The following is a 25,502-nucleotide window of genomic DNA, read 5'->3' as shown; positions in this document are numbered from 1 at the left end:
CCTGGGCTGTGTCCTCCACCTGTCCCAGCTAGTCAAAATCTGGACATTTCAGCTTTGGGAAGGACAGCTCATGGTGCCTACCTTTCCTGTACTTCTCAGAACCTGTGGTTCGGATGATATTGGGATGGATGCAAGGTGGTCTGTGAGAAAGGGGGTCTCTCTTGGGGACTCGTTTAGGGGGGTGGGCACCATTGTTGATGAATTCTTCGTGGACTTGTTTGGGTAAGGTTCAAAGTGAGAATCCTGAACTCCCATGTGTAGGTTTTGAATGTTTGGTAATATATATTTCTGTGTTTTCTGGAATTTGGTTTTTTTTCTTCTTTTTTTAAAGCAAAGAAGTTGTCTAAATATGCTTCAGTGGCTGCTGAGAATAAATTTTACAATGGTTTCTCTTTAGTCCATTATGAAAAGTTATCTTCTTTCTAGCGATCTTAATGTTCCTTACGTTTTCCATCCAAGCCTCTTCAGGTTGGGCAGGTTGTGTGACATCTCTAGTTCTCAGTTTCTTCATGTGTACAGTTAGAATAAGAACATTTCACTGTGCTGGCATTAAATATGAAGGTGGTATGTAAAGGCTTAGCACAGTGTGTGGGATGTAGTCATTGCTCACTGTGCATGTTTAATTTTATCATACTTGGTTCAAAGTTGTGATACCTTTTTGTGTTATTGTTAGTTTTAAAAATGTCAGTATATTATATAATGATTTTTGAACTAATTAACTGCAAAGACAGAAATCTAGTTCCTCTCTATCTAGGTAACTTTCTGATTAAATTGTGTTATTGCTCATAAGGTGTTACAGGTGTTTAGTTAGGATTTGGAAGCCCGGGCAATCTCAATGTTATGTTAAAACGTAAAGTGAGTTAATATTGTGTAACATCTCTCTTTTGTTAATTGCAGCTCTGCTTTATGAATTGTTGTATGAGAAGGTATTTAAAACTGATGTTAGTAAAATCTTGATGGGACTAGACACCTCTGAAGTAGCTGATGAAAACAACAGTGAAATATCAGATTCAGAGGATGACAGTTGCAAGTAAGTAAATTTCAGTCGTAAAATATCTTTGTAGTGCCATACAAAGAAACAGTTCAGTAAATGCTTCTGCATGGAGTAGCCTCACATATTGAGGTATTATGGTATTCCTGAAATACAGCAATACAGAAACTTACGCAGTAAATTTCTTTTTTCCTGCCACTAATTTTATCTCATTTCTATTATAGGATCGTTTCTTTTGAAAGTTGATTTTGTTTGTTTCTTTGTTTGTTTTTGCTAAGCATCTATTTCTGTGTAATCGTGATGCACATATCTCTGAAATAGATTTGGTCCTGCCTATATGTGTGTATATTCTAAAATTTTAAGGTTAACCTGTCAATTGCTTACATATCCAGTGATGAAAACGGCCATTTTGATTTCCTTGACTTTCTTTTATTGTTTTCTTTCTTAGATAATGCCGCCTCCTTTTCTTTTTATAGAATAAAAATCCCAAGTTGGGGTATAAGTATGTGAACAGCTCTGGATAATGCCTTTGTTTATGTTGCGAATAAACACCTTTTAACTTAGACTCTGCAGCTTATTTTTCTTTTCCACTTAAGACATATAGGGTAGTGGTTAAGAGCTTGGGCTGTGGACATCCTAACCTGGTTTCATTCTTGGCTTCCTGCCAACTAACTGAACTTGGGGCAAGTTACCTAAATTCACTAAGAAGCCTCAATTCTATAGGTATAAAATGAGGATATATTAGTATTTCTTTAAAGTGGAGAATTTATAAGAATTAAATGAGATAACATGTAGAATGCACAGCCTAGTTCCTAGGTATAGCATCCAACGTATATTAGTTTTTATCAGTGATGTTAAGAAGCTTACTCTGTATTTTATAAGAACTGACCTATTTCATTCTTGGTGAAGCTAAAAGTATATCATTCCTTTTGTATGAGAGTATGAAAGTACCCTTCATGGTGTCACATACTGTGAAACTAGAGAAAAATAAAATTAAGCCTCAGGATATCTAATTCTTTATTAAACACTTAAATATATCTCTATTTGTAATTCTCAGCACTTCTTGAATTAAACTGTAGATCCTGATTGAAAATTCGGTTGACTACCATTTTTACATAAGAAAGAAATGAGTCAGATTAAAATCTGGGTCTGCCATTGTAAATTTAATCCTAGAATAGACTAATTAACTTTGCACAGATGGAAATTCTGCTGCATGGTTTTCTCCAGGTGCCTAGTATGATTAAGGCATGTCATTGAGCATAGGGGAATTTTGAGGGAGAATGAATAACTAGCTTGTTGTAGCTTATTAACTTTACTTGGTGTGTGGGGACTTCCAGCAGATGCCCTTTGGTTGCTGCTGCAGTTCTGGCAACAGCTGGGTCTGGGATGGCAGCTGGCAGGTGAAGTAGGCGAAGTGTGGAGTAGAGGCTAGTAAGCTGGAGAAGTGTACCAGGGATGGTGTGCTCATTGTAATGATCAGTTTTCCTCTTTATACTATATTATTGAAGCCCTTGGAACATGGAAGCCTTTCTAATTAATTTTTTCTTGCATTATTAGGATTTCCTTTTACTTGTGTCATGTCTGGCTTAGGGAGGACTAAGCTTCATTTAGGGAAGAATGCTACATAATCATGGCAAGACAGATGGGCATAGTGTGTAATATCCAGGCACTGTGCTCCTGTGCCTGGATCTCTTCACGTTCATATTGATCAGTCCTGAGGTGTTAGAAATTAGGGTGCTTGTTTAGTCCAGACTCTAAATACTTAGAGTCTCTTAAATATTGCTGCATTTAAGGGTATAGATTTGGAGATTGTCCTAAAGACTAGAGATTGATTTATTAAGGAGGAGGAATTATACAACAGAAGAGTACAGGTAGCCTCTCACCTCATCACCCACTCAACTTGCCATCAACTTGTCCAGCCTCTTGCCTACCCCTGGGTCTTTGCACCTGCTGTCCCTTCTGCTTGCAATACTAAATAGCCTATGGTTTGCTGTCTCATCACATTTAATTCTTTATTGAAAAAGGCATCTTCCTTCATCCCATTTTTTATTATTTGATCCTAGGTCTCAAAACTAATTTTTTCCTACCTTTTTTTCCCCCAAAGCACTTAGCAGCATTTAACATACTGATTACTTATTTAGTTGGTGTCTACTCTTACCTGATTGTATATCTTGTTGTAGCGGAATATTTTGTTTAATGGAGCCTCATCTATATTTTGAAAGGAAATTTTTACATTAAATGTTTTTATGAACTCAATTATTCTACCAATGCAAATTTCATAGTTTATTTCTGTTTCTCTTTTCTTGATGATTGAGTCAGTAAGAATTACTGATAAAAATCTTTGACCTATATACATACGCACGTAAACATATGTACATATATACATATATATATGTATATATGCACAGTTATACTAAAACTTGTTTGAGCTCCTTGGAATATATATAAGGTTGAGTTTTTGGAATATAACTGGGATTTTATATGACATTAGAACAAGTTAATTGCATGCAAACATTTTTGTGCTCCTAACGATGGCTGTATTTCTTCCTTTGTAGGAGTAAAACTACCACTGTTAATGATGTGAATGGATTTAAATCTTTGTCAAGTGATCAGGTATTTTTATTTAATGGTTTTTAACTGCCTCTTCAGTATAAGAAAGTATATGAATTTATAGTCTTAATTTTTTTCTCTTTTCTGGTACATTTTCAATAGAGTCAGGATCATCTACTAGTAAGACATTCTTTGATGGCCTCTTAAATTTTTAAAGTGTTCTTCTTCATTTGATTTTACTCTTATACATATCTCAAACATGTTTTGAAAGCATTTCTGTGTTGATTGGACTTCCTGACTTTGTTTATTTAGCACCCGAAAAGCAGTGGGAACTCTCCTAGCCTTCCTTTGTCTAGAAAAGTTCTTAAGTCACTCAGTCCAGCAGTCTATAGAAATGTGGAATATGAAATTTGGCTGAAGTCTAAACAAGGTGAGTTAAAAAAAAAATCTGTATTTTCCATAAATTTGCTTTGAGGCCCTTGAAAATGATTATGTCAACTTGATACAATGCTGATATTCTTTACAGCTCAACAAAAACATGATTATTCCATTGCTGCTGGCTTACAGTATGAAGTTGGAGACAAATGCCAAGTAAGTGATTACTTAGAGGAAGTAAAGATTTGACTTGAAATCTTATTTATTGTAATAGGAATCAAGAAAACAGCTCAAGTTTGGATGTGTTGTTAATTTGGGATTTCAGAATATATTGTGTGTACATTTTAATAGTTATAAATATTTAGCTTTTGAATACATTACCAAAGTCAAATATATCTTAAAACCATGGCGTCCCATCACATGATCTTTAAAACAATTTAGTCTTTGATATTACTTGCCTCAAAGAAGTAACAGTAACGTCTTAGATTTTTAGATAATTTCATTACAGTTGACAAATAATTTATTGAAATTGATTCAAACTTGACATTATAGGTCAATTTGGTATATGGAAGGCATCCTGGAAGATTCTGATAATACACAGTTTTTTGTTGGATTGAGATAAGAAAGTGAACAGTAAGAGAAGTTTTTGCCATTTACTTTGAATAAGCTGCTGCTTTGGGCTTAAAACTGTTGATTGTTAAGGGGGAAAGTTGTGTTAGATCAGTGTTTCTTACGTGGAGTGATTTTGCACCCCTACCTCCCATTTAGCAATGTCTGCAGACATTGTTACAGCAGGGAAGGTGCGACTGGTATCTAGTGGGTGGGGGCCAGGCATGGTGCCAGACGTCCTAGAGCGCACAGGACGGCACCCCAGCAAAAAATCATCTGGTCCCAAGTGTTAATAATGCCAGGACTGGAGAAACCTTTATGAAAAAATATTACTCTTTCTAAAACAAAAACAACACACACACACACACAAAATAATTGTTATTTGGAAGATAATTTTCATCAAAAATGGTCTTCATCAAAAAGTGTTGCCTTTTTAAAACTATTTTAAAATAGCCATTGACAAACCTTTCTTCTTGACTTGTGGAGGAAACACTTGTTTCCTTGGTGATAAAGTGGTTTGTGAAAAGTGTCTGGGGGACCAGGATTATTTCTGGAGGTCAGTGACAGACTTTACCTTAAGAACTTTTAATAGTGTTCTGATTTGGGGGTATTTTTAAAGGAGAGGAAGAAGATATGATTCATTTAGGTTCTTCCTTACACGATTGTCAGAAATGTGCCCTAATCACAGAACAGAATTGGGGAATCTTTTACTATAGAGATTTGGGGAACTTGGAACAGAGCAAAAGGGAAGAGTAAAGCCAGGGCTTAGGGCACTCCCTCCCTCCCTAACCCCACTCAGTAGAGAAGAGAAGATTGCTTGTTTTATGCTGCATCGCTAAAATTGTTACTTGTTATTTTAAATCAAGCATATTTGCTTTGAGATTTCAGTTGCTTTTGTAAAGCAGATGCTGTTGATAAGGTAGATGGTAAAGCAGGTACTTGTTTTAATTCTTTCCTTTTTAGAGTACTTTTTTTCTATTTCTACCCCTTGACTACTTCACTTGGATTAAATTTAATTGAAATTTTATTACGGAAACTGCTGTGACTCAAGGTGACTTTTATTTACTCAAGCAAGCTTGTAAATGTAGTTTAAACTTCTAATAAAAACTAACTTCAGAAAAATATTCTTTATTCTTAAACTCTGGAAGAGAGGAAAGCAGTGTCCTGCTGTGACTGAAGGACGAAACCTCGGCTTGAGGACTTTGATCCACAGTTGGCCGTTCTTCTGCGTATGGGTGTGGAGGGCTGACTATACTGTGCCATTTTACATAAGGGAGTCGAGCATCCAGGGGTTCTGGAACCAGTCCCCCGCGGATGCCGAGGGCCAACTGTACTGATAAAAAAAGGCGGAGGTGGCTTCACGCAGTGCTGTGTCCATCAGGCTCCCAGTGCAGTGCTTAGCGGCGTCCTGTGCTGTGTGTGCCGTTTGACTGCATGAGGGGACCTAAAGGCTTATCGTCCTGTTAAGATTTGCTGTTGTGTAATAACCAACTGTATGTCAGAGAAGAGATGACGGATCTGTTTTTAGGGAGAAAAAGGTCACGTTTACATGTGACAATATTGTAAATGTTGGAAAAGTGAGAAGACAATAGTGATTTTAATAATAGTTGTTCTCCTTTGTTGAGTGGTTGCTGTGTGCAGCCTGGTGTCCTTTATATATATCATGTGTACCTCATTCCACCTCCATGGGTCCTATGATGTAGGTACCATAATTAGCCTCATCTTACATATGAGGACACTGAAGCATGGGATAAGTCACTTGCCCAAGGTCATATTGCTGCTAAGTGGAAGAGCGGGGCCTGGAATCCTGGTGTGTGTGGTGCTGCCACAGCCCTGCCTTCAGAACCAAGACAGTTTAGAAAAAACTTGGAAGAGTAAACAAAGAAAAGTATTTTGGATGGAGGTACCTAGGTCTGGGAGGTCAGAGACAATATTATTGTGTACCTTTTGAACTTCGTTTTGTTTTTAACTATATATGTTCATTTTCTCTTTAGTTGAAATTGAAATAACAGTTTAAAAACTGATGGTTGATGCGAAAGAATCAGGTGACTGATTTTTCTTTGCGGAATCGTTCAACAGGTTAGGTTGGATCACAATGGAAAATTTTCTAATGCAGACTTTCAAGGGGTTCACTCTGAGAACGGGCCAGTTTTGGTCGAAGAACTTGGAAAGAAGTATGTACTGCTCTTCAGCTAAGGTGTTCATTCACCGTCTCTTCCACTTAGCCTATTGTATAATCGTGAGCATTTCTAAATGTCCCTGTGTATTTGCAAATTCATTTAAATGTATTGCCTGTGTGTAGAGAAATATATTTGTGTAGATCTTGTAGAAAAAATAGTTGGAGTTCAAATTTAGTGTTATCCGTGTTAAGGTATTTTAAATAAATATTTGTTTTGTTGCTTACTGTTTAAAATGTGCCATTCTTCACTAAGGCAATTTGGAAAATCAACCGTATTGTAGCTGTGAAGTGGGGACTTTGGAGGACAGGGACCACATTCATTTCTAATTTCATTCATTGCTGCCTTGTGTGCAGTCTTCAGTAAATGGTTATCTGATGGAGGAGTGAAATACTTGCTATTATACAGTGTTACTTAGAGCAACTTTTGTTTCAGTTGCTGCTGCCTTTATTAGAGGAAAAGGCAGTAAATCACACCTAAACTTTACTGTGGAAAATGTCAAACATACACATATGCGAGGAGGATAGTCCAGTGAACCCCAATGTAATTATCACCCTATTTTAACAACTAACAGCAGGTTTGGCAGTCTTTTCTGATCTCTTCTCCCTAACCCCCTTAAAAAAGATGCGAGTGGAATTAGAATATTTGAAAGCAAATCCCAAACATCACAGCATTTCTCATAGACACATACATGCCTCTGTGTGTCTCTAACACGGTAAAGACTCCTCGCTTCCCCGTCCTTAGCTACAGTACTTTCATCACATCTCACAGAGTAATAGTCTTTCCTTCTTTATCTAATCTTTTGCTTAGGTTATGATTATGGCCTTTTAGTCTTCTGTCCTTGTAGGTTAGAAAATGTGCTTTTGATTTATGTCGTCTTATTTGATTAGAGTTACATCTGGGTTGCTGAATGCTTTGTACTTTAATGTGTTTTCAATATAAGAACTAAACCTGGGAATTCTTAGGTAAACAGAAAGTAAAATATTTATGCAGGATACTTAAGTGGATAGTCGGGGGAGCACGATAAATTACTGTAAGTCTTTTCCCTCCTTTTAAAGACTCTCCCCGAAGAACCTCAGACCGCCTTCCTCAGAAAGCTGGAACACGGTGGCAGGGAAGAAGATGAAAAAACCTCCTTCTGGACAGAATTTCCATTGTGGTAGGAGCACGCCAGGTTACCCTTCCTTTGGGGAGGTGACGGTGCTTGGGGGTGTCTATAATGGGAAGATTACGAGGTAGTTTGGCTCTTGCCACAGATGCGGACTACAGAGGGCCCAAGGCCCCGGCGAAGCCAGGAAAAGCCCCGCCCACGCTGCCACCTCGCCTGCAGCACCCTCCGGGGCTGAGGCAGCGCGCGCCCCCTGGCCACTCTGCAGCGCCGCAGTCTCAGAAGCCCTCCAGTGAGCACAGAAGTCTGAGCAGGACACCCACACAGGCCACAAGGTAACCGTCCCAAAGGCAGGAGAGCTAGAAACTAAGTGAGAAGCATCTCTTTTACTTTCTGCGTCACGTGCTTTTAAAAAGTCGCAATTTTTGTTCGTATACTTGTCTACAGCGTGACATTAAAAGTATTGTTGATAGAATAACGTGAGGATTTCAGTTCTTTATAACTCTCTTTAAACAAATCAAAGTGATTTGGTAGGGTCAGATATCTTTGTTTTTGAATAACTTTTTTCAGATGATTTAGATCGTAACCTGGCACCTCAGAGTTTTCCGGTAGCTTGTAATGTGTTAAGTACTGAATTCCAAACGCAGCCCCAATTCCTTGCAGGGTGAGGATATTCCCCTTTACATAGGAACTTAAATCAACCAAAATGGTCAGCTTACTCTGTTCCGACAAGTTTGGATTGTTTGTTGTAATGTGTCTAATACTGAACAGGTTGCTGTGGCCATGAACTACCAGCATTCTGACTGAATATGCAGAGGCAGATGAACTTCAGGGTCATAGTTTCCTGTGCCGTGGATTTAAATTTTTCCCTAATCTGCCCTTCCTTGGAGTAGTAGTTACAGAGTAGTTTATATTCTTTGGGGGAGCTTTCTTTGAGAAGGTGTGTCTTAAGTGGAGGCTGTCCTCTTCCTGTGAACTTGGCCACGGCTCCTGTGGGTGCTTGTGGCTCACCTTCCCCATCCAAGCTTGATCTCCCCGATCATCTGAACAGCTCTAGCATCTTCTTATGTGCTTGCTAAGGTCTGGTCTTTAGTTTCTTTATTTTTGGCATTTGGGCATTCCCCTTTCTTGGGAACGTACTTAACATTTTGTCATTAAAGACAGTTTATGTAACATCTTTAAGACAGAGTTGTAGGTTCTTAGGCTGACATGGTACCAATACTGTGTAGTTTCCTGGGGCTGTGGTAGCATAGTACCACAGACTGGCTTAAAGCAACAGCAGTGTACTCTCTTACAGTCCTGAAGGTTGCAAGTCTGAAATCAAGGTGTCAGTAGTGCCGTGCCCTCTCTGCAGGTTCTAGGGGAGAGTCTGTTCCAGGCCTCTCCTGCTTCTGGTGTTGTCCACAGTCCTTCGCGTTCCTTGGCCTGTAGGTGTATCACTCCAGTCTCTGCCTGCATCATCACTGGTGTTCTCCCTGGGTGTCTGTGTCTCTTCTAGTGAGGAACCAGTTATAGTGGGTTTAGGGCCCACCTTACTCTGCTATGATCTCATCTTAATGGCATTACTTCTGCAGAGACCCTATTTATAAAGTCACATGCACAGATACGAGGGGTTAGGACTTGAACGTATCTTTTTTGGGAGATGCAATTCAATCCGTAACAAATACCAGTACTTCATATCCATTACAGTTTTTTTAATTGAGCCAGCTGTTCGGGATAGCAAATTAATTGCTATTGTTCGAAATCCAAAACACTGAAAAGTTTGTTCTGATAATTCTCCTTCCTATCCCTGTTGTCCCAGTTGTCTAGCTTCCTCTGCAGAGGCATCCAGTGTTAACAGATTCTTGTGTATCCTTGAAGGGATGCTTATATGTGTGTAAAAAGTACATATGTGTTCATAATCCAGTTATCCAAAAGTTCTAATGAGAACAGATGATTAAAAATCAATCATAAGAAAGAATTCCCTCATCCCTCAAGGGTGGTCACTAGATACCACAACCGTGAGAAATGGCCTGGGTACAGAGTACTCAGGGCCGTGTGTTCTTGGCACACCCAGCAACAGTGTGCAGGGGCATTCGGGGCCCACGGTGGGGTAGCCTCCCCCAACAGATAGCACTTATGTCACTGAATCACCTAGTTGTGGCTGAAGTCTGATGTGCGGACATTGACCAGACTCCACTAGCATCTGGTGGTATCTTACCCAGTACAGGCAAAGTACCTAAGAGGACTAACTTACTTTGAGTATTAGCTTTGGAAACCTAAAAATGTGAAGTCAGTATAGGAAGTCGTGGACAGAAATGAGATTTTTCTTTTTAATAAAATTCTCATTTTTTAGTGGACTAGAAGAGCCTTTTTTTCTCTTGAACAGAGGATACTCTTTAATGTCTTAGAGTTTTAAAAAAAGAACGTACACAGACTACCAAATGACTGATTTAAATACACTTTTGTTTACCACAAACTGAAGTTTTATCCAGTGTGTTTCTAGTGTTTTGTCCAGTCTGTTAGGGATTAGAATGATCAGACAGACGCGGTCCTTTTCTTGTTTATGTGTTAGCTACCTATTACTTGGTGTATAAAACATGTGATGGCAGAAGGCAGTGGAGAGTAACATAGACATAAAGCTTTGGAGAATTTTGACACTGTGACTGATTATGTGCGAACGTAGTTGTACTTGCAGTTAGTAAGCCCTCTAGCCTGTGGGAGTGAGAATGAATTTTACTAGTGTGTTAAATTTAGAGACTGCTGATGGTTGAATATTAAAAGGAAGATTCTAAAAAATTCTAGTCAAAATTTAGAATTTTATAGCTAACACTCCAGTGGATTTAAGTCCATTAGAATTTATCTTGACTTCATTTCTAATATTTCACACATTGGTTTGGAATTCTCATTATAGAATAAAAAGAGCAGTGATGTTGGGCACTGACCTCTTGCTTTTTAAATTTCTTTCTCATTGATACTGTCTCTTCCTTTGGAGAAAACAAAACAAAGTGTAACAAAAACCAAGCAGGATTGCCACGTACGCTTTCATTACGCAGGTGCCGAAAATGGTAGACGTGTCCGTGCTGAATATTTCCCCTCCCGGTAGGCTCAGGATAGGAAGGTTCTCAGTGGCGCGCGAGGGTGAGACGTGGGCTTCGGGTGATGGGGCGCAGAGGTTAGGGAGTATTGACTTTCTGGAGACTCCTGGCACTAGCTGAGTCATCTTGGGAGTCTTTGACCACTGGGGTTTGAGAAGGACTGGTCTAAGATTGAGGGTCCAGGTTTGCTCCCCTGTTTTTTCCCCTAATACTCGGGGGTTGACATGTGCCCCATTGGAATTAGGGTATGATTTTAAGTGGGACTGAGGACATGAAATGGCTGTTCTTGATTTCAGAGGTAGGAGAATCAGATGGTATCAGTTGTGTCCTTCCCACTCTTTTTAGGGAGCTGCATCTCTTCAGTATATTTTCCCTGGTGGCTTTGGGTTTTCATTTCCCACTGTTGTGGAACTATTAGACAAAGTGTAGAAATAGTATTCATATTGCCTATAATAATTTTAATTCATATAAAAATGTTAGGGTTATGTTATAGGCTACTAGACTCTATTCATGAATTTTTTTGTCTCCTTCTTTGACCAAAGTTATTGAAATGACAGCAGTCTTATCTGTAGTTAGTATCTAGCCTGGTGCATTTTTTTCTTTTTTTCACCTTTCATCCTCCCTTGGTAGTGTCATTAAAAAGCAGGAAGATGGTCGTGGTGTGTTTTTGAACGTTGTCCTTTACTTAGAACAGAAAATTAGATGCTTTTGAGGCCTAAACTAGTAACCTTCCCTTTCCTTCGAAAGAGAATTCTTATGAAAGTATTGGAATATGGCGCAAAGAAAATATACAGTGCTTACATTTATGCCTTCCTGTATCACTTGGAAGTGAGTTATATTTTTCTTTTCTTTCCACCCTATTTTAAGTTTGTCTTCTTGACTCTGAAACGTAGCCTAATGCTGCAGGGGCTTCTGTTTCCTAAACATTTATTAATCAGGCAGCTAAAAGTTCTGTAATCTCACAGTGTAGCTAAACTGGTCCAATATTTGAATTGCTCAAAGCGTTGATTTATATTATTTTAGGTACTCAGTACATTTTGTCTTTTTTTTTTTTTTTTTTTTCCATGACAAGAATGTTTTATTTGACAGGAAACCTGATCGTGAGAGAGCTGAGGATTTTGATGCCACGACTCGAGAATCTAACTATTTCGGCCTCTCTCCGGAAGAGCGCAGAGAGAAGCAAGCTATAGAAGAATCTCGTTTACTCTATGAGATTCAGAACAGGGATGAACAGGCTTTCCCAGCCCTTTCCGTACGTATATAAAAGGGGATTTTAAAAGTTATCCTTCAGAAGTCTTTCTTAATATAGTTTTTGTATTAAGCCATAGTTTTAAATGGTAGACTAATAGTTTTTAAACTGGAAGATACCTTGGTGATTATGCAGCTATCCCTCCTTTTCATCTTCATGAGTAAGGTGAGGTCTAAAGATATTTCTAGTTGGTGGCAGAGTTGAGGCAAGTAATAAATTGGTTATCTCACTTTAAGTTTAGTATTTTCTTTTTTTAAAAAATTTATTTTATTTTTGGCTGCGTTGGGTCTTTGTTGCTGCACGTGGGCTTTCTCTAGTTGCAGCGAGCAGGGGCTACTCTTCGTTGCACTAGCCCGTTGCACGGGCTTCTCATTGCATGGCTTCTCGTTGCAGAGCACAGGCTCTAGGCACGCAGGCTTCAGTAGTTGTGGCTCGTGAGCTTAGTTGCTCTGCGGCACGTGGCAATCTTCCTGGCCCAGGGCTTGAACCCTTGTCCCCTGCATTGGCAGGTGGATTCTTAACCACTGCGCCACCAGGGAAGCCCTAGTATTTTCTTTTGAACCAAAACTTGTTTGTTTTTGCTAGCCAAAGCCAGTAACTTTCCCTAAGCAGTAGAGGTTCATGATTCAGTTAACGAGATATATCTGTAAAACCGGAAAACTCTTTTCAGTGTCCCTTATTAAACATACCAGGACAAGATTAACCTAGTACATATAAATAAGAGCTGTCGTTCAGAGTGGTCGCTGTTGGAGGTGGCAGTACATGCAGCCCTGCGGCTTTGCCCTTGCTCCCTGTGTCAGACGCTGGGCTGTGATGGGTGCTTCTCTGATGAGACAAGTGTTCCCTACCTTTAAGTTTCTGACTTCTTTTGGGGGAGTCAGAAGGGAAAACAGCTCTCATGTAGCGTGAAGTAAATGCTGTGAGAGGAGGGGTCATTGGCAGCACAAGGCAAGGGTTAGCTACTTGAGTTTGGGGGCACTGGGCGCCCTGTGCCTATGGTCTGAAATATCGGTAAGTGACACCAAATGACCTGTGATGGAGAGTGGTGATTGGAACACTTTCTTTTTTTTTTTTTCTTTTTTTTTTTTTTTGCGGTACACGGGTGTCTCACCGCCGCGGCCTTTCCCATCGCGGAGCACAGGCTCCGGACGCGCAGGCCCAGCGGCCACGGCTCACGGGCCCAGCGGCTCCGCGGCATGTGGGATCTTCCCGGACTGGGGCACGAACCCGTGTCCCCTGCATCGGCAGGCGGACTCCCAACCACTGCGCCACCAGGGAAGCTCTGGAACACTTTCTTAACAGTGGGTTACACAAAATGGAATGTTACAGGATGCTACCCAATATATATATCAGATACATATATTGGCATGTGTGTGTATGTGTGTGTGTGTGTGTGTGTGTGTATATATATATATGTATAAAATATATATAGGTATATATATTTATACCACCATAAGACATTAAAGCCACACACACTCAATTTTTTGTACTCTGGCCTCCATGGGATCCTTCAGAGGTATGAGATGCTCAGTTGAAAACAGCTGACCTGGAACGGTATATATATAGTTCAGTCTGGCACAGGGGCTGGAGCTTAGGAATTACTGGACCAAGTGCCCAAATTCACATGTGAGTTAGGCATGGTCTTTAGTCTCAGTATATTTATCTCTGTGATATATTATTTTTCCATAATATTTAGAAAATAAAAAACTACAAATCATTTAAGCTTCTACTCACAGCTTTTTGTCCTTTTTTCAGTTAGTGAATGGGGAGAAACAACTACTGTAATGTGGGAATAGATTGTGAAATTTTTTTGATGTTAAAATGGAGTCTTCATAGTCATTGTCTTTCAATAGGCATTTGATCCTGTCTTGGACTTGATAGCGACTCAGGTTTGTCTTGTAGAAAAACGCCTGCCACAGAGGGCTGAGGTCGTCTTCTCAGCCGTGTGCAGCAGTTACTCACAGATGCTAGAAGAGGAGAGACCTTCAGTGGTGACTTAGCTGAGAAGCCAGACTTATTCCAGTCCCCGTGTTTCACCAGTTAGAAGTTGGAGCTCACGTGGAGCTTGGGTGATTTGTTGACAGTCGGTAGCGTGTCAGTGGTAAGCGTCCTAGTGCGCTGTATCTGCCCGTTTGCACTTGGGTGTTTTTCCCCCACCAAGGGCTGTGGCTGAGCTATGGCTGCTTTTGAAGGCTTTGTGCAGAGAATGGAAGTGTAAGTTGCAAAGTGAAGGTTTGGGCAGGGTGGCTTCCTGAAACATGGGCATACGAAGAAGTCTTCATACTAATTTAGGCCAAGCGTCTGATTGCCTTATTAGTAAGCCGATTACTATAGAGTATATAATATGAACCCTAGGTCCTATTTTTTTGTAGTTTGGGAAGTATAAAGATAGGGCTATGAATTTTTTTTTTTTTTTGGCGGTACGCGGGCCTCTCACTGTTGTGGCCTCTCCCGTTGCGGAGCACAGGCTCCGGACGCGCAGGCTCAGCGGCCATGGCTCACAGGCCCAGCTGCTCCGCGACATGTGGGATCTTCCCGGACCGGGGCACGAACCCATGTCCCCTGCATCGGCAGGCGGACTCTGAACCACTGCACCACCAGGGAAGCCCGGGGCTATGAATTTTGAGAGTTTTAGTTAGATGTATGAAGAGTAAGGTTAATTAGAAGATTTTGTTCATATATTTGTGAGTAAATCTTTAACCCAAAGTGTTGGGTTTTGTTTATTTTAAGAGCTCATCAGTCAGCCAGTCAGCTTCTCAGAGTAGCAACCCAGGCGTCCAGAGAAAATCATCACATGGAAGCGATAGAAAAGGAAGCAGGCGGAGAATGGACACCGAAGAAAGAAAAGATAAAGGTATGTTATTTCATCATTTGAAAGCAGATGCGAGAGATCTGTTTCTGGCTTAAAGTCAGACATGGGGAAAAGAACTTTCTTTTTAAATGATTAAGCAATGTACTGTCACGTCTCACTGTTGTAGAGAAGCATTGACTCAAGCTAAATAAAGCACATTGTGTTATTCTGAAAACTGTTATCCACTGACTAAACATGGTTCAAAAGGTACTTTTGGCTTTCTCTGTCTTCACGTTTTACTGCTGTGTCTTCACACCTAACTACTGAACGATGCCGTCTTTTTTATTCTGATCTGTTATAGATTCTGTCCATGGACATATTCCCTTGGATAAAAAGCCGGAGCCAGGCACACTGGAGGTAAATGTTTTAAATACTAATTGCGTCTCTTTCGTTTTCCTTAACGTTGTGATAGTGTAGAAGGAGATGGAGATGACTTCATCATTTTATAACAAAGTGTTAGGGAAGTAGAAAAGCAGAAGAAAATTGAGAAAAAATTACAGTGCTTGAGGTGAATTCACTCACACATTGTAACCGTTTCTTCAAGGATACCTTATGATGACCTATCTGAATCGGTGGAACATAGCTTAGCTTTACTTTCCATTACTCTATAGCAGATTGAGATTTTTATGGGAAAAGTGCTGTTTTGAAACCATGCTCCCAATAAAAACTGCCCAGTAGTCTGATGTGATGAAGATATGGAGGCAAAATCCCCCACCTGTTGGAGCCCAGGTACAATGGAAAAGAGTAGCTGGTCGTCAGAGGGTGCAGGCAGGTGCGGGTAGGGTGAGCTGTAAAGGCGGCCATGGTTACCCCAGAATGTGGGTCTTTGAAATGCAAAAGTATGCTTTTTTTTTTTTTTTTTTTGGTGCTTCCAAAGAATATTAGCAATGATAAATGTTCAAGAATTACATCACCGTCAAAGAAATTAGAGTGCCCACCTCCTACAGAACAAGTAAGTACATTGTAGCGTTTGACATTGAATGCTCCATTCCCTGGGTTTCTTAACTCTTACTGTCATCATTAAAAAACAGAAAATACAGGAAATGGGAGAATTTACTCTATCTAGTATCATAATTTGGAATACAATTATGATTTTTCTCTCATTCTGTTCTTGGTTAGTCTAGAATGTTCTCAAGTTTTAATGGGATGTTATTTTTATAATCGCCATTGTCTGGACATAGAAGCCACTCTTCTGAATTGATGTTGAGTAAGTTTGTATCTGGCACCTTGTGTTGCCTTTGTGGTGAGTTGACTTGCAAATGAGATTTTTGAAGGGAAATTATGAATTTCTGTTTTACTTCAAAACTTTAAAGAAGAGTTAGACAACTCTGCATGCTTAACAGTTATTTCATAGAAGGGAGGCAATGGAATGATTGAAGAGATTAGAAAAATACACATCTAAAGTGCAGTACCACTGATTTACAGATTTAATGATGAAGGAACCTGAGTTCTAGCAGATTATTTTGGTTCTTGATCTAATACAGGAGGAGAGAAGGTTCTTATCCTTTGCCTTTCAGTTAACATCCTTCATGTCAGGTAGAAAGCGTACAGTTTTATGCTAAGTCTTTGTGTGAGGAGGTTCTAAACTCATGACTTTCAGGGTGATTTCAATGATTTTGCTTTCTTGCCTTAAAAGCCTTGTGTTCAAGTTGCTTTGTAGTTTGTTTCTAACCCTGCCAGTGACTTCTGTGACTTTTGGTGGGCAGTCACTGGTTAGGACCACATTTGTTAGTATGGAATTTTTAGCTACTGTGTTTTTTTCTTTCATTTCTAAGACCAGAGAAAGACCATTTATGTAGAAACCACAGGTGTGTAAAAGGCAGGCAACTCAAGGTACCTGTGGTGGTTGCATTAGTGTTAAGCAAAATGAACTCTTGTCTTTTTCCACCCCCTCTCCTTGAAGAAGCCAGCAGAACATGTGTGTCTGTCCAGTCCAGCTCCCCTTCTGGTGTCCCCAGAGGTACATCTAGCTCCTGCCGTGCCTTCTTTACCAGCCACTGTGCCAGCCTGGCCAAGTGAACCTACAACTTTTGGACCAACAGGTTAGATAAAAATTTGAAAAGTTCAGTGAATCAACCAGCAAAAGCCTTCCGAGTCTTGAAATTCTTGAGTGTGAGCTTGACCTCCGAGCAGGATTAGGTGTGTGGAGCCTCCCGGAGCACTGCCCTGCTTCCAGCTTCGTGTGGTGCTCATTTGAGGTACGCCCTCACAGCCTCGGCAGCAGGTGTGTGAGCTCCGGTTGCCTGGTGCTGGCAGCACAGTTTTCACCCCCGTGGGCCAGCTCTCTGCCAGGCTCCGTGTCTTGTTCATAAGAGCTGTTATTAGAAGATACTGACTCAAAGCGTGTTTTCTGGGCGCTTATTTCCTCCTTTGTGTCCAGGAGCGTGTTTGGTTGACATTAGTACTTCTTTAGATTGCTTAAACACACACCGTCTCACTAGCTATACAATTTTATAGCACTCTTCACCTTTTAGCTTAATGTAAACTTACATTTGTAGAGAATTATTTTTACCTCTTTATAGCTTTTGATTCCTTTCCCTTTCTTTTGTAGGTGTCCCTGCTCAAATTCCTGTTTTGTCAGTGACACAGACTCTGACCACTGGACCTGATTCTGCTGTGTCCCAGGCTCATTTAACACCCTCTCCAGTTCCTGTGTCAATACAGGCCGTTAACCAGCCCTTGATGCCTTTGCCTCAGACACTGAGCCTTTACCAAGACCCACTCTATCCTGGGTTTCCTTGTAACGAAAAGGGAGATCGAGCCATTGCACCACCTTATTCACTGTGTCACACTGGGGAGGACCTGCCTAAAGGTGAGCTCCTTCTCCGAGTTCAAGTTGATTTTATTTATCAAGTACTGGTACAGGTTCAGTGAGAAATGTAAGTAGAGGACAGAGGTCGTGTTGCTGAGTAAGCCAAAGGACTTGCTTGGGGAGGACAGCAGAGGTTCAGCTGTTAGTCACTCATCACTCCTGTTTCAGCTTCTGTTTGATTGGTGTTTTTATATGTTTAGTAATATATAAACTATTATTTATAGCAGCCGCCCCTCCCCTTACTCCCCTGCGCCTGTCATTTTTTCAAAAACAGTCTGAAACCATTTTGAATTAAATCTTAATAGTGTTACTAACCAGATAACTAAACAGTACTGAGTTTTCACATCAGTGGTTTGGTGTTTGGAACTACTCATATTACTTCATCCATGAAAAGAATGTAGAGGAGAATGAATAGAAAACATAATAGCTGTCATTATTGTACTGCCTGCAATAGTATATATTTTTTAAGGAATTCTTTTTAAATTCGTGATTTTTTTTTTTAAAGTTTAGTTTGCAAATTTCCTATTTGAAAAACTGAAGGAATAATGTAGTGACTCTCTGTGCTCTTTACTTGGATTTTTGTGGATAATTTTCTTTTATTAGTCAGTGGTTTGATGTTTGTGTCTGTGGGTAACCGGCTAACGTCAAATGAATACCTGAGCTAGTATTATCCTACTACTCTTGTTAATGATTTAGGTTTATGTTGATTTTTACTCTTACCCCCAACTTTTTTATTTCATAATATTTTAAACCCGACAGAGAAGTTGAAAAGGAAATGCAGTGAGCACCTGAGTTTTCTTTGCACAGATTTAAGTTTAGTCATAAAAATCTCAATTTAAGCCATTTTGGGGCACGGCTGTTAGACTAGATAAAGCATGTTGAATCTGGAATTACCCTGCAGTAACAGACTCTGGTTTTGGTTATATTACAATTTTTAATATATGTTTTATATCACAGGCTAGACAAAAACAATTCAAGTAGGCAAAATTGTCCTTAGAACTATTATGTCCTTTGAGGGTAATGAACAAAAGCTTTTTGTGAATGTATCATTTTAGTGAGTGATGATGTTACTTATTTTCAGATAAGAACATTCTTCGATTCTTCTTCAATCTTGGTGTAAAGGTATTTACATTTTATCATTTTGAAGTTATTTTAAGTTAATACTGTTTTAAATTATTACCATTTAAATAATCTTAACTCTTATCCTGTTGGTCAATAACCTAAGGTTTACTAAATCTCATTATTTTAAGAAGTAACATTTTCAGTACCATATAGCTTGTTTTTGGTGGTGATTGCGGCTCCAGTATTTGCTTGCTTTTTCTTTTAATTGGCAGTGGTTTGACCCTGTGAGTATATTCGGGAAACAGCCTAGTGGAAGTGCTCCTGTGAGGAATTAGGTGAAAGGGCTGGGTTTGAAATTCTGCTCCTGCACTTCTTATCTGTATGGCCCTGGGCAAGTCATTGAGGGTGTCTGAGCCTGGCTGTCTTCATTTATGGAACGGGGAGGATGCTCTTCTTCTGTCTGCCTCAGTTGCTTGAAAGGCTGAGAGGAGGCCACCCGTGGAAGGTGGAGCTCACTAGCAGAGCAGAGCTCCCTGTGGGAGGTGATCAGCCTGGAGATGGCTTGTCTTAGAAAGGGCTGGAGAACTCTTCTCGTCAGTGCGGTGTTGTCTGCTGTCTTGGATTCGTTTCTGTGGCTTCTAGACTGTTAATACATGAAATGAGGTGCCCTACTGTGTGTGGCCTATGGACCAGTTCATAAAAGGAGACTTGATTAATTTCTCCATCTGCTGCATTCATGCGTAGTTTATATTTATCTAGTTAATGTTGGCTGTAGCTGATTGGTTAATTAGCCAGTTGTCTGGTAAATTTTTCTTCGTGTTTTGGTGTTTAGCTGAACCTCTTGCAGGGGAAGGATTTGGAGTACTTCATCTTCGGTATTTATCCTTATCTGACTAGAGGTCTGACTTTAATCCTTGCAGTTGGATTGCTCTGGGACCTCCTCTGACTGTGGAGTCCAGATGTTGGGGGTCACCTCCTTCTGTACCAGCGTTTTCATGGTAGAACACGTCTAGACTAGGTAACTAGTTGGCACGGGGTCACACACTGAGTTAGTGGTAGAGCCAGAACATGAATGAATGCAGGTCAAGCTAAACAGCCAGTGATCGAGAGACCGGAAGTTGGAGGCTCAAGTGCTTGATTGATGGTGGTTGTTTCTGAGATCTGTATCACCCCAGATCACTCCTGTGCAGTTAGATCTAAAGGATGGAGTTAATGATCATGATAATCTGTAGGTGGGTTCATTATTCTGTCTCCTCTCAGACCTCTGTAGCGGGACTTGGAGTTGGTTCCAGGGTAGGAGCAAGGAATGGAGTCTCATAGCCGTGACTCAATTTTGTAATTCCTGTGCATGTTGTGTATCAGAGTGATCTAGTATTTGGACTGCAGTTTATGGTCTTTGCAGGCATGAGAAACTTGTCTTGAGCCCACTCTGAACTTCTCCCCGCCCCCCGTATTGTTTATCTTACTGGTTTTCTTTGTCTTTTGTAGGCATATAGTTGCCCTATGTGGGCCCCGCATTCTTACCTGTACCCTCTGCACCAGGCCTACCTGGCAGCCTGCAGGATGTACCCAAAGGTCCCTGTCCCCGTATACCCTCAAAACCCTTGGTTCCAAGAAGCTCCGTCTGCTCAGAATGAAAGTGACTGTGCCTGTCCGGACACGCACTTTCCCGTGCAGCCTGAGGCCAGCGTTAACGGTCAGATGCCACAGGCAGAGATTGGACCGCCGACGTTTTCTTCAACCCTGGTTATCCCTCCGTCTCAGGTGTCTGAAAGTCACGGACAGTTGTCTTATCAGGCCGACCTGGAATCTGAAAACTCTGGGCAGCTTCTTCACGCTGAATATGAAGAGTCGCTGAGCGGCAAGAACATGTTCCCGCAGCCTTCTTTTGGACCGAACCCATTCTTAGGCCCGGTTCCCATCGCACCTCCTTTCTTTCCTCATGTTTGGTATGGGTACCCTTTTCAGGGATTCATAGAAAATCCAGTAATGAGGCAGAATATTGTTCTGCCCTCTGATGAGAAAGGAGAATTGGATCTGCCCCTGGAAAATCTGGATCTTTCTAAAGAATGTGCTTCAGTTTCAGCAGCAGACGAGTTTCCCGAGGCTGGAGGCGCAGACACCCATCCTCTCCCTGAAGCCAGTGTGAGCGAGCACGGAGGCCAGGTGGAGCAGTCATCCCAGACACCTAAGTCAGAGCTGGCACTGGCTCCCGTCCCTCCTGTAGCAGAGGGAAAGGCTCGTCTTCCCACTCAGGTCCTAAACAGAGAGAGAGAAGCTGTGCCTGTTGAACCTGAGCCTAAAAGGACCATTCCGAGTCTGAAAGAAAAACCAGAAAAAGTGAAAGACCCTAAGACTGCTGCCGACGCGGTCAGTGGGGCCAGCTCTGTGGACAACAGGGTGCTGAGACCAAAAGAAGAGAGCTCAGAGGATGAAAGCGAGGTGTCTGACATCCTGAGAAGTGGTCGATCCAAGCAGTTCTATAATCAGACTTACGGAGGCAGGAAGTACAAAAGTGATTGGGGCTATTCTGGTAGGGGGGGCTACCCTCATGTGAGAGGGGAGGAGTCCTGGAAAGGGCAGCCAAGCAGGAGCCGAGATGAAGGTTATCAGTACCATCGGAATGCCAGAGGACGGCCCTACAGGGGGGATAGGAGGAGGTCAGGGCTGGGAGACGGCCATCGCGGACAGCACACTTGATGGTGTTGCTGCGGCATTTTAGAGCAGAAGCCCTTTCTTAGGTGGAATGTTTCTGAAGTCTCTGAAAAAAATAACATTAAAATAAAAACCCAAATTGGAACTCTCTCCTCCCCTCCCCCTTTACCCTCACTCATTCTGGGCAAGAGATTTTGGATATGCGTTTAAGGGGGCAGGTGAATTCCTGGTGTTGCCATTTTTCTTCGTTCAAAATCTGTCTATTTATCGGGTGACTGCCCCCATAAAAAGTAAGAAATAAGTTTGTTAAAGTATTTTTTATAAACAGCTTAATATAAAACATTATAGATTTAGTGTTTGATTTTTTTCCTTATATAAGTTTAATTTTCAAATGTTGGAAACGTGTGCTTTATAGTGTTTACTAAAGTGACAAAATACATCATTTGACACACTATAGATTCCAAAACATAACATTGCACCAAATAGAAATGTATATTTTATTATGCAATGCCTTAGTCATAAACTGGGCTCAAACAATTCTTAGCCTAAAACACTGTTGTCTTTTGAAATGCTTCCAACCCAAAGGCCTTTCATCTCAATATCTGTCAAACTTGAATAATGTCTTCTCTTTAATATTACACATAAGGCAGCCTATTAACCTGTGTCTTAGAAATGTTGTATATAGTTCTTTTAATATTCATAGGGTATATTTTTGAATTTTGGTGAGTATTTGTTGAACTTGAGATTGCATACAAGAATAGATGTTTAAGAAATAATAGGAAATCTAATGAAATGGCTGTTTCCACCAAGAATTCTTAGCACTGGTGTAAATATCATGGTGCCTACTCGAAAGAAATGTAGATGCTATGCATTTTGAAAATAATCTGCATCTGTTAAAACTGCAGAAGTTTTTTAATGCCACTTTAACACTAATGCACTGACAGATTTAAATATTTTGTGAGAAGAAATGTTAAAAATTTTTAGCTTGACAGGTTTCTATAGAGTTACTGTGTTTCATTTTTCCCTTTGCACCACACTCAGTTATGTGTACCACTTTACATTTGCATGTTCAATTTGTCACGGCTGGAACTATTGTACAAAAAAGGATGATTGTGACTTTGAGTTCTTTTCTAGAGGATGCTGCTAGACAGTGGATTTGTTTGCATTTAATAGCTTGTCACCCCTTCGGTAACATGTCTCTGATTTCTGCTTCCTTCCAGTCTCTTGCAGTATTCACTAGACTTTCCCTTTGCATGTTGCACTCTTTTCCCATTTGGAGATTTGATTCTCTGAATTAACACAGTATTCATTCATCTGTGTTACTATGTAAAAATAACTGTAGCTTATATTTCTTATTTGTACATACCAATGTGAAGTTCTACCCTTTTTTATGTTCTGCTTTGATCAGGAAGTTTTGAGTGCTATGCAAATAATGTAGTAATTTCTCTTTGCATGCCATGTGTAATATACCTAGCCAAAAGTAGATTTTTTTTTTTAAAGCAATTACTTTAAAAGCAAATACAATTCACTTGAATTTGACAAACTGAAGCAGATGAGTTTTCTGGGTTCTCTGATAACCTACGGGAATGTTTGGATGCCAGCTAGGCTCAGTGAATCTCCACTGTACTGTAATAATGGTTATTTACCTCTGTGTTGTTTTAATTACCTAATGTCTTTGTAACTGCTGATTTGAGTAGTGATTAGTGTGTAGGTGTTTTGTAACATAGGATTTTAGAGAGCACTTTGAAAGATAACATTTTATTATGATGGTGCTAGGTAAAAATTTGTAAAGACTGGGATGGTTGTGTGGAAAAGAAAAAAATTCTTGAGAGAACCTGTTGAAAGGAATTTCTGTTGTCACCTTCTAAGCTAGAACAACTGGGGAAGGTACTGCTTAAGCAATTTTTTTCTTAGTTAACATCAGCAGTTGTTACGGAATGAGAAGATGAGAGGGTCCTCCACTTTCAGCTCATGCTTGTATATGTAGGATTAGCTCACCTGATAATTTTAATGAAAATTACATTAGATATAATGACCAGATTTTAAAGTTCAATGTAAGTTTGATCTCAGGAGTCCAAAAGAAATCGCTATTTCCTGTCTCCTTTGTTTTATTGACTGGGATTTGATCGTCCCAGTTTCTTCTCGAAATGTTTAAAAATTGGATAGGAAAGAATACTGTTTATTTCTTCACTGTCGCTCTCTTACCTCAGTTGAGTAACAGAATACTCTGTAGTTCCTGAAGGAAATGCTGATTTGCTTCCTGTTTCCCATACTTACCTCCAGGACATGATGGAAACAGTGCTGAAAGAGAACTTTAGCAGTTGGTACTTTACTCAGTGACCTCTGGAATAAGAGTAAAAGAACTGACTTTGGATTATTAGTTTTAAAATTATCTGTCTTTACGTGAAGGTCAGTTTTGTTTTTTTTCCTTTAGGCTTGTTATCAATATATTAGTCCAGGGGTTTTGCCTTATGCTGAGGTCACACTAGGGCCAAGCAAGCTTTTGTCCTCCTTCGTTTTAACTGAGTCGTATGGTATGTTGACATGAGATAAAATGTTTCAGAGAAAAGCAAAAGCTTAGAAGTGAGAATCATTTGTATTTTGAGTTGGAAATTATGGAACTTACTAACTATTATGATACACATTTTGAAGAACAAATGTTTAGAATGACCAAAGCTCACCTGTTCTTTTCATTTTAGTTGCTTTTGCTAAACTTGATTCCAGCCCCTTTCCTTTTAGCATTGTGTATATTTCTCTTCTTCATTTCCTCTCAGATAAATCTTCAATTCTTGCTCCACATACCTGTTGGTGGCAGGATGCTAGCATCTGTGTGGTCCTCATCCTGTTTCCTGGTAACCTGTATGTTCATTTTCATGGCTGACCTAAGCTCAGACCCTGCCTTGGCCTGGCAGGAGTAGGTTTTCCCTACTGATACTTTATCGTATTTGATGCAGACTGTATATATTCTTGCAGTGTGTTTCCTTTGTGACTCAAGGTTGAATAATGCCTGTGAACTGCAAACTTGCTTATGATTGACTTGGTGCAATAAAGTTCCTTTCTAACCATTTCTGGTTTAGAAAACATTCAGCCATCCTAGAAACTAGCAATATTTATTTATGCCTCATTTATTTTACCTTAGTCTTTCACTTATGGGTACTAAGCAAGGTCCATTTTAGTGTAGCTGAAGAGACTACATATTTGCATATTTGGCTACACTATTTCTGTTTACTGTATTTTGCTTCCTATTTAATGTCTAAATGCTATTGTGTTGTTTCCAATCTTAATGGCTCAGTTCCAGTGTATCAATTTCAAAGAACTAAGGTTTTGCTACTAGTGGCAGCCACTTACTCTCCCACTAATTGGGATTTCCCACTAATTTAGGTTTTTTCCTCCCCTGAAATACAAATTTTAGAAAAATCCTACAAGAGGGATGGGTGCATGTCTTAATGCTGGGAAACAGCGACTTTGGGGTTGAATTTACTTGAATGGATTAAAAATTGCATTGTTACAGAGCTAGAAAAAAATTTATGTATGAAAAATGATAATAGCCTTACACTGAGTACAAATAATACTTAAAGCATGTGAAGATGTGATCATTTGTGATGTTACTTGTAAAAAAAAAGTATATATACATCTTTTGAAGTGTTGAAAGGAAAATAGTACTTTATATTCTTTATCATATCACTTTTTGTAAGTGTTGAATATATTCCTGTTTATTTTTCTATGTTCTGTTTTGTAGCCTTAAGAAGTGTTTCAAACATATCTGAATGTATAAAATAAGTAAATGCCCTACATGGTGTGATGCTGCATTATATATAAAACTGTGTGCATATATTAAATTTTGTCCCTTGATTCTGCTTGTGATTCTTTGGTTCTAGGGCTTTAACCGGGTAATATAGCATATAAACCTTAAGAGGAGTTTAAGTAAACTCCTAAAATTAAGAGTTGTTTGCCATGGTTTTTACCCAGTCAGAAAATCTAGTGTG

The 25,502-nt window shown here is 39.9% G+C and overlaps 1 protein-coding gene across 3 annotated transcripts in view; it reads left to right on the top strand.

Annotated features, from left to right (window-relative positions):
* The window catches only part of OTUD4 (OTU deubiquitinase 4), a 41,484-nt gene extending 16,116 nt beyond the window's left edge, over nucleotides 1-25,368 (top strand). For 2 of the 3 annotated variants that reach the window (XM_060147701.1, XM_060147700.1), the window contains exons 7-21: nucleotides 898-1,030; nucleotides 3,547-3,604; nucleotides 3,854-3,971; nucleotides 4,068-4,132; nucleotides 6,605-6,699; nucleotides 7,761-7,861; nucleotides 7,959-8,145; nucleotides 11,977-12,139; nucleotides 14,867-14,990; nucleotides 15,289-15,344; nucleotides 15,865-15,939; nucleotides 16,891-17,029; nucleotides 17,539-17,799; nucleotides 18,881-18,921; nucleotides 20,350-25,368. In XM_060147701.1, the coding sequence (XP_060003684.1) occupies nucleotides 898-1,030; nucleotides 3,547-3,604; nucleotides 3,854-3,971; nucleotides 4,068-4,132; nucleotides 6,605-6,699; nucleotides 7,761-7,861; nucleotides 7,959-8,145; nucleotides 11,977-12,139; nucleotides 14,867-14,990; nucleotides 15,289-15,344; nucleotides 15,865-15,939; nucleotides 16,891-17,029; nucleotides 17,539-17,799; nucleotides 18,881-18,921; nucleotides 20,350-21,561 (2,828 nt within the window). In that variant the 3' untranslated portion in view covers nucleotides 21,562-25,368. The remainder of the gene's footprint in view (nucleotides 1-897; nucleotides 1,031-3,546; nucleotides 3,605-3,853; nucleotides 3,972-4,067; nucleotides 4,133-6,604; nucleotides 6,700-7,760; nucleotides 7,862-7,958; nucleotides 8,146-11,976; nucleotides 12,140-14,866; nucleotides 14,991-15,288; nucleotides 15,345-15,864; nucleotides 15,940-16,890; nucleotides 17,030-17,538; nucleotides 17,800-18,880; nucleotides 18,922-20,349) is intronic. The other variant, XM_060147702.1, reaches the window with a different exon arrangement.
* The last annotated feature ends 134 nt before the right edge of the window (nucleotides 25,369-25,502 follow it).

The sequence above is a fragment of the Lagenorhynchus albirostris genome, chromosome 4, assembly GCF_949774975.1.
Source record: "Lagenorhynchus albirostris chromosome 4, mLagAlb1.1, whole genome shotgun sequence".
Lineage (NCBI taxonomy): Eukaryota > Metazoa > Chordata > Mammalia > Artiodactyla > Delphinidae > Lagenorhynchus > Lagenorhynchus albirostris.
The sequence above is the reverse complement of the archived record's forward strand: the minus strand, read 5'-3'. Positions and strand labels throughout refer to the sequence as shown.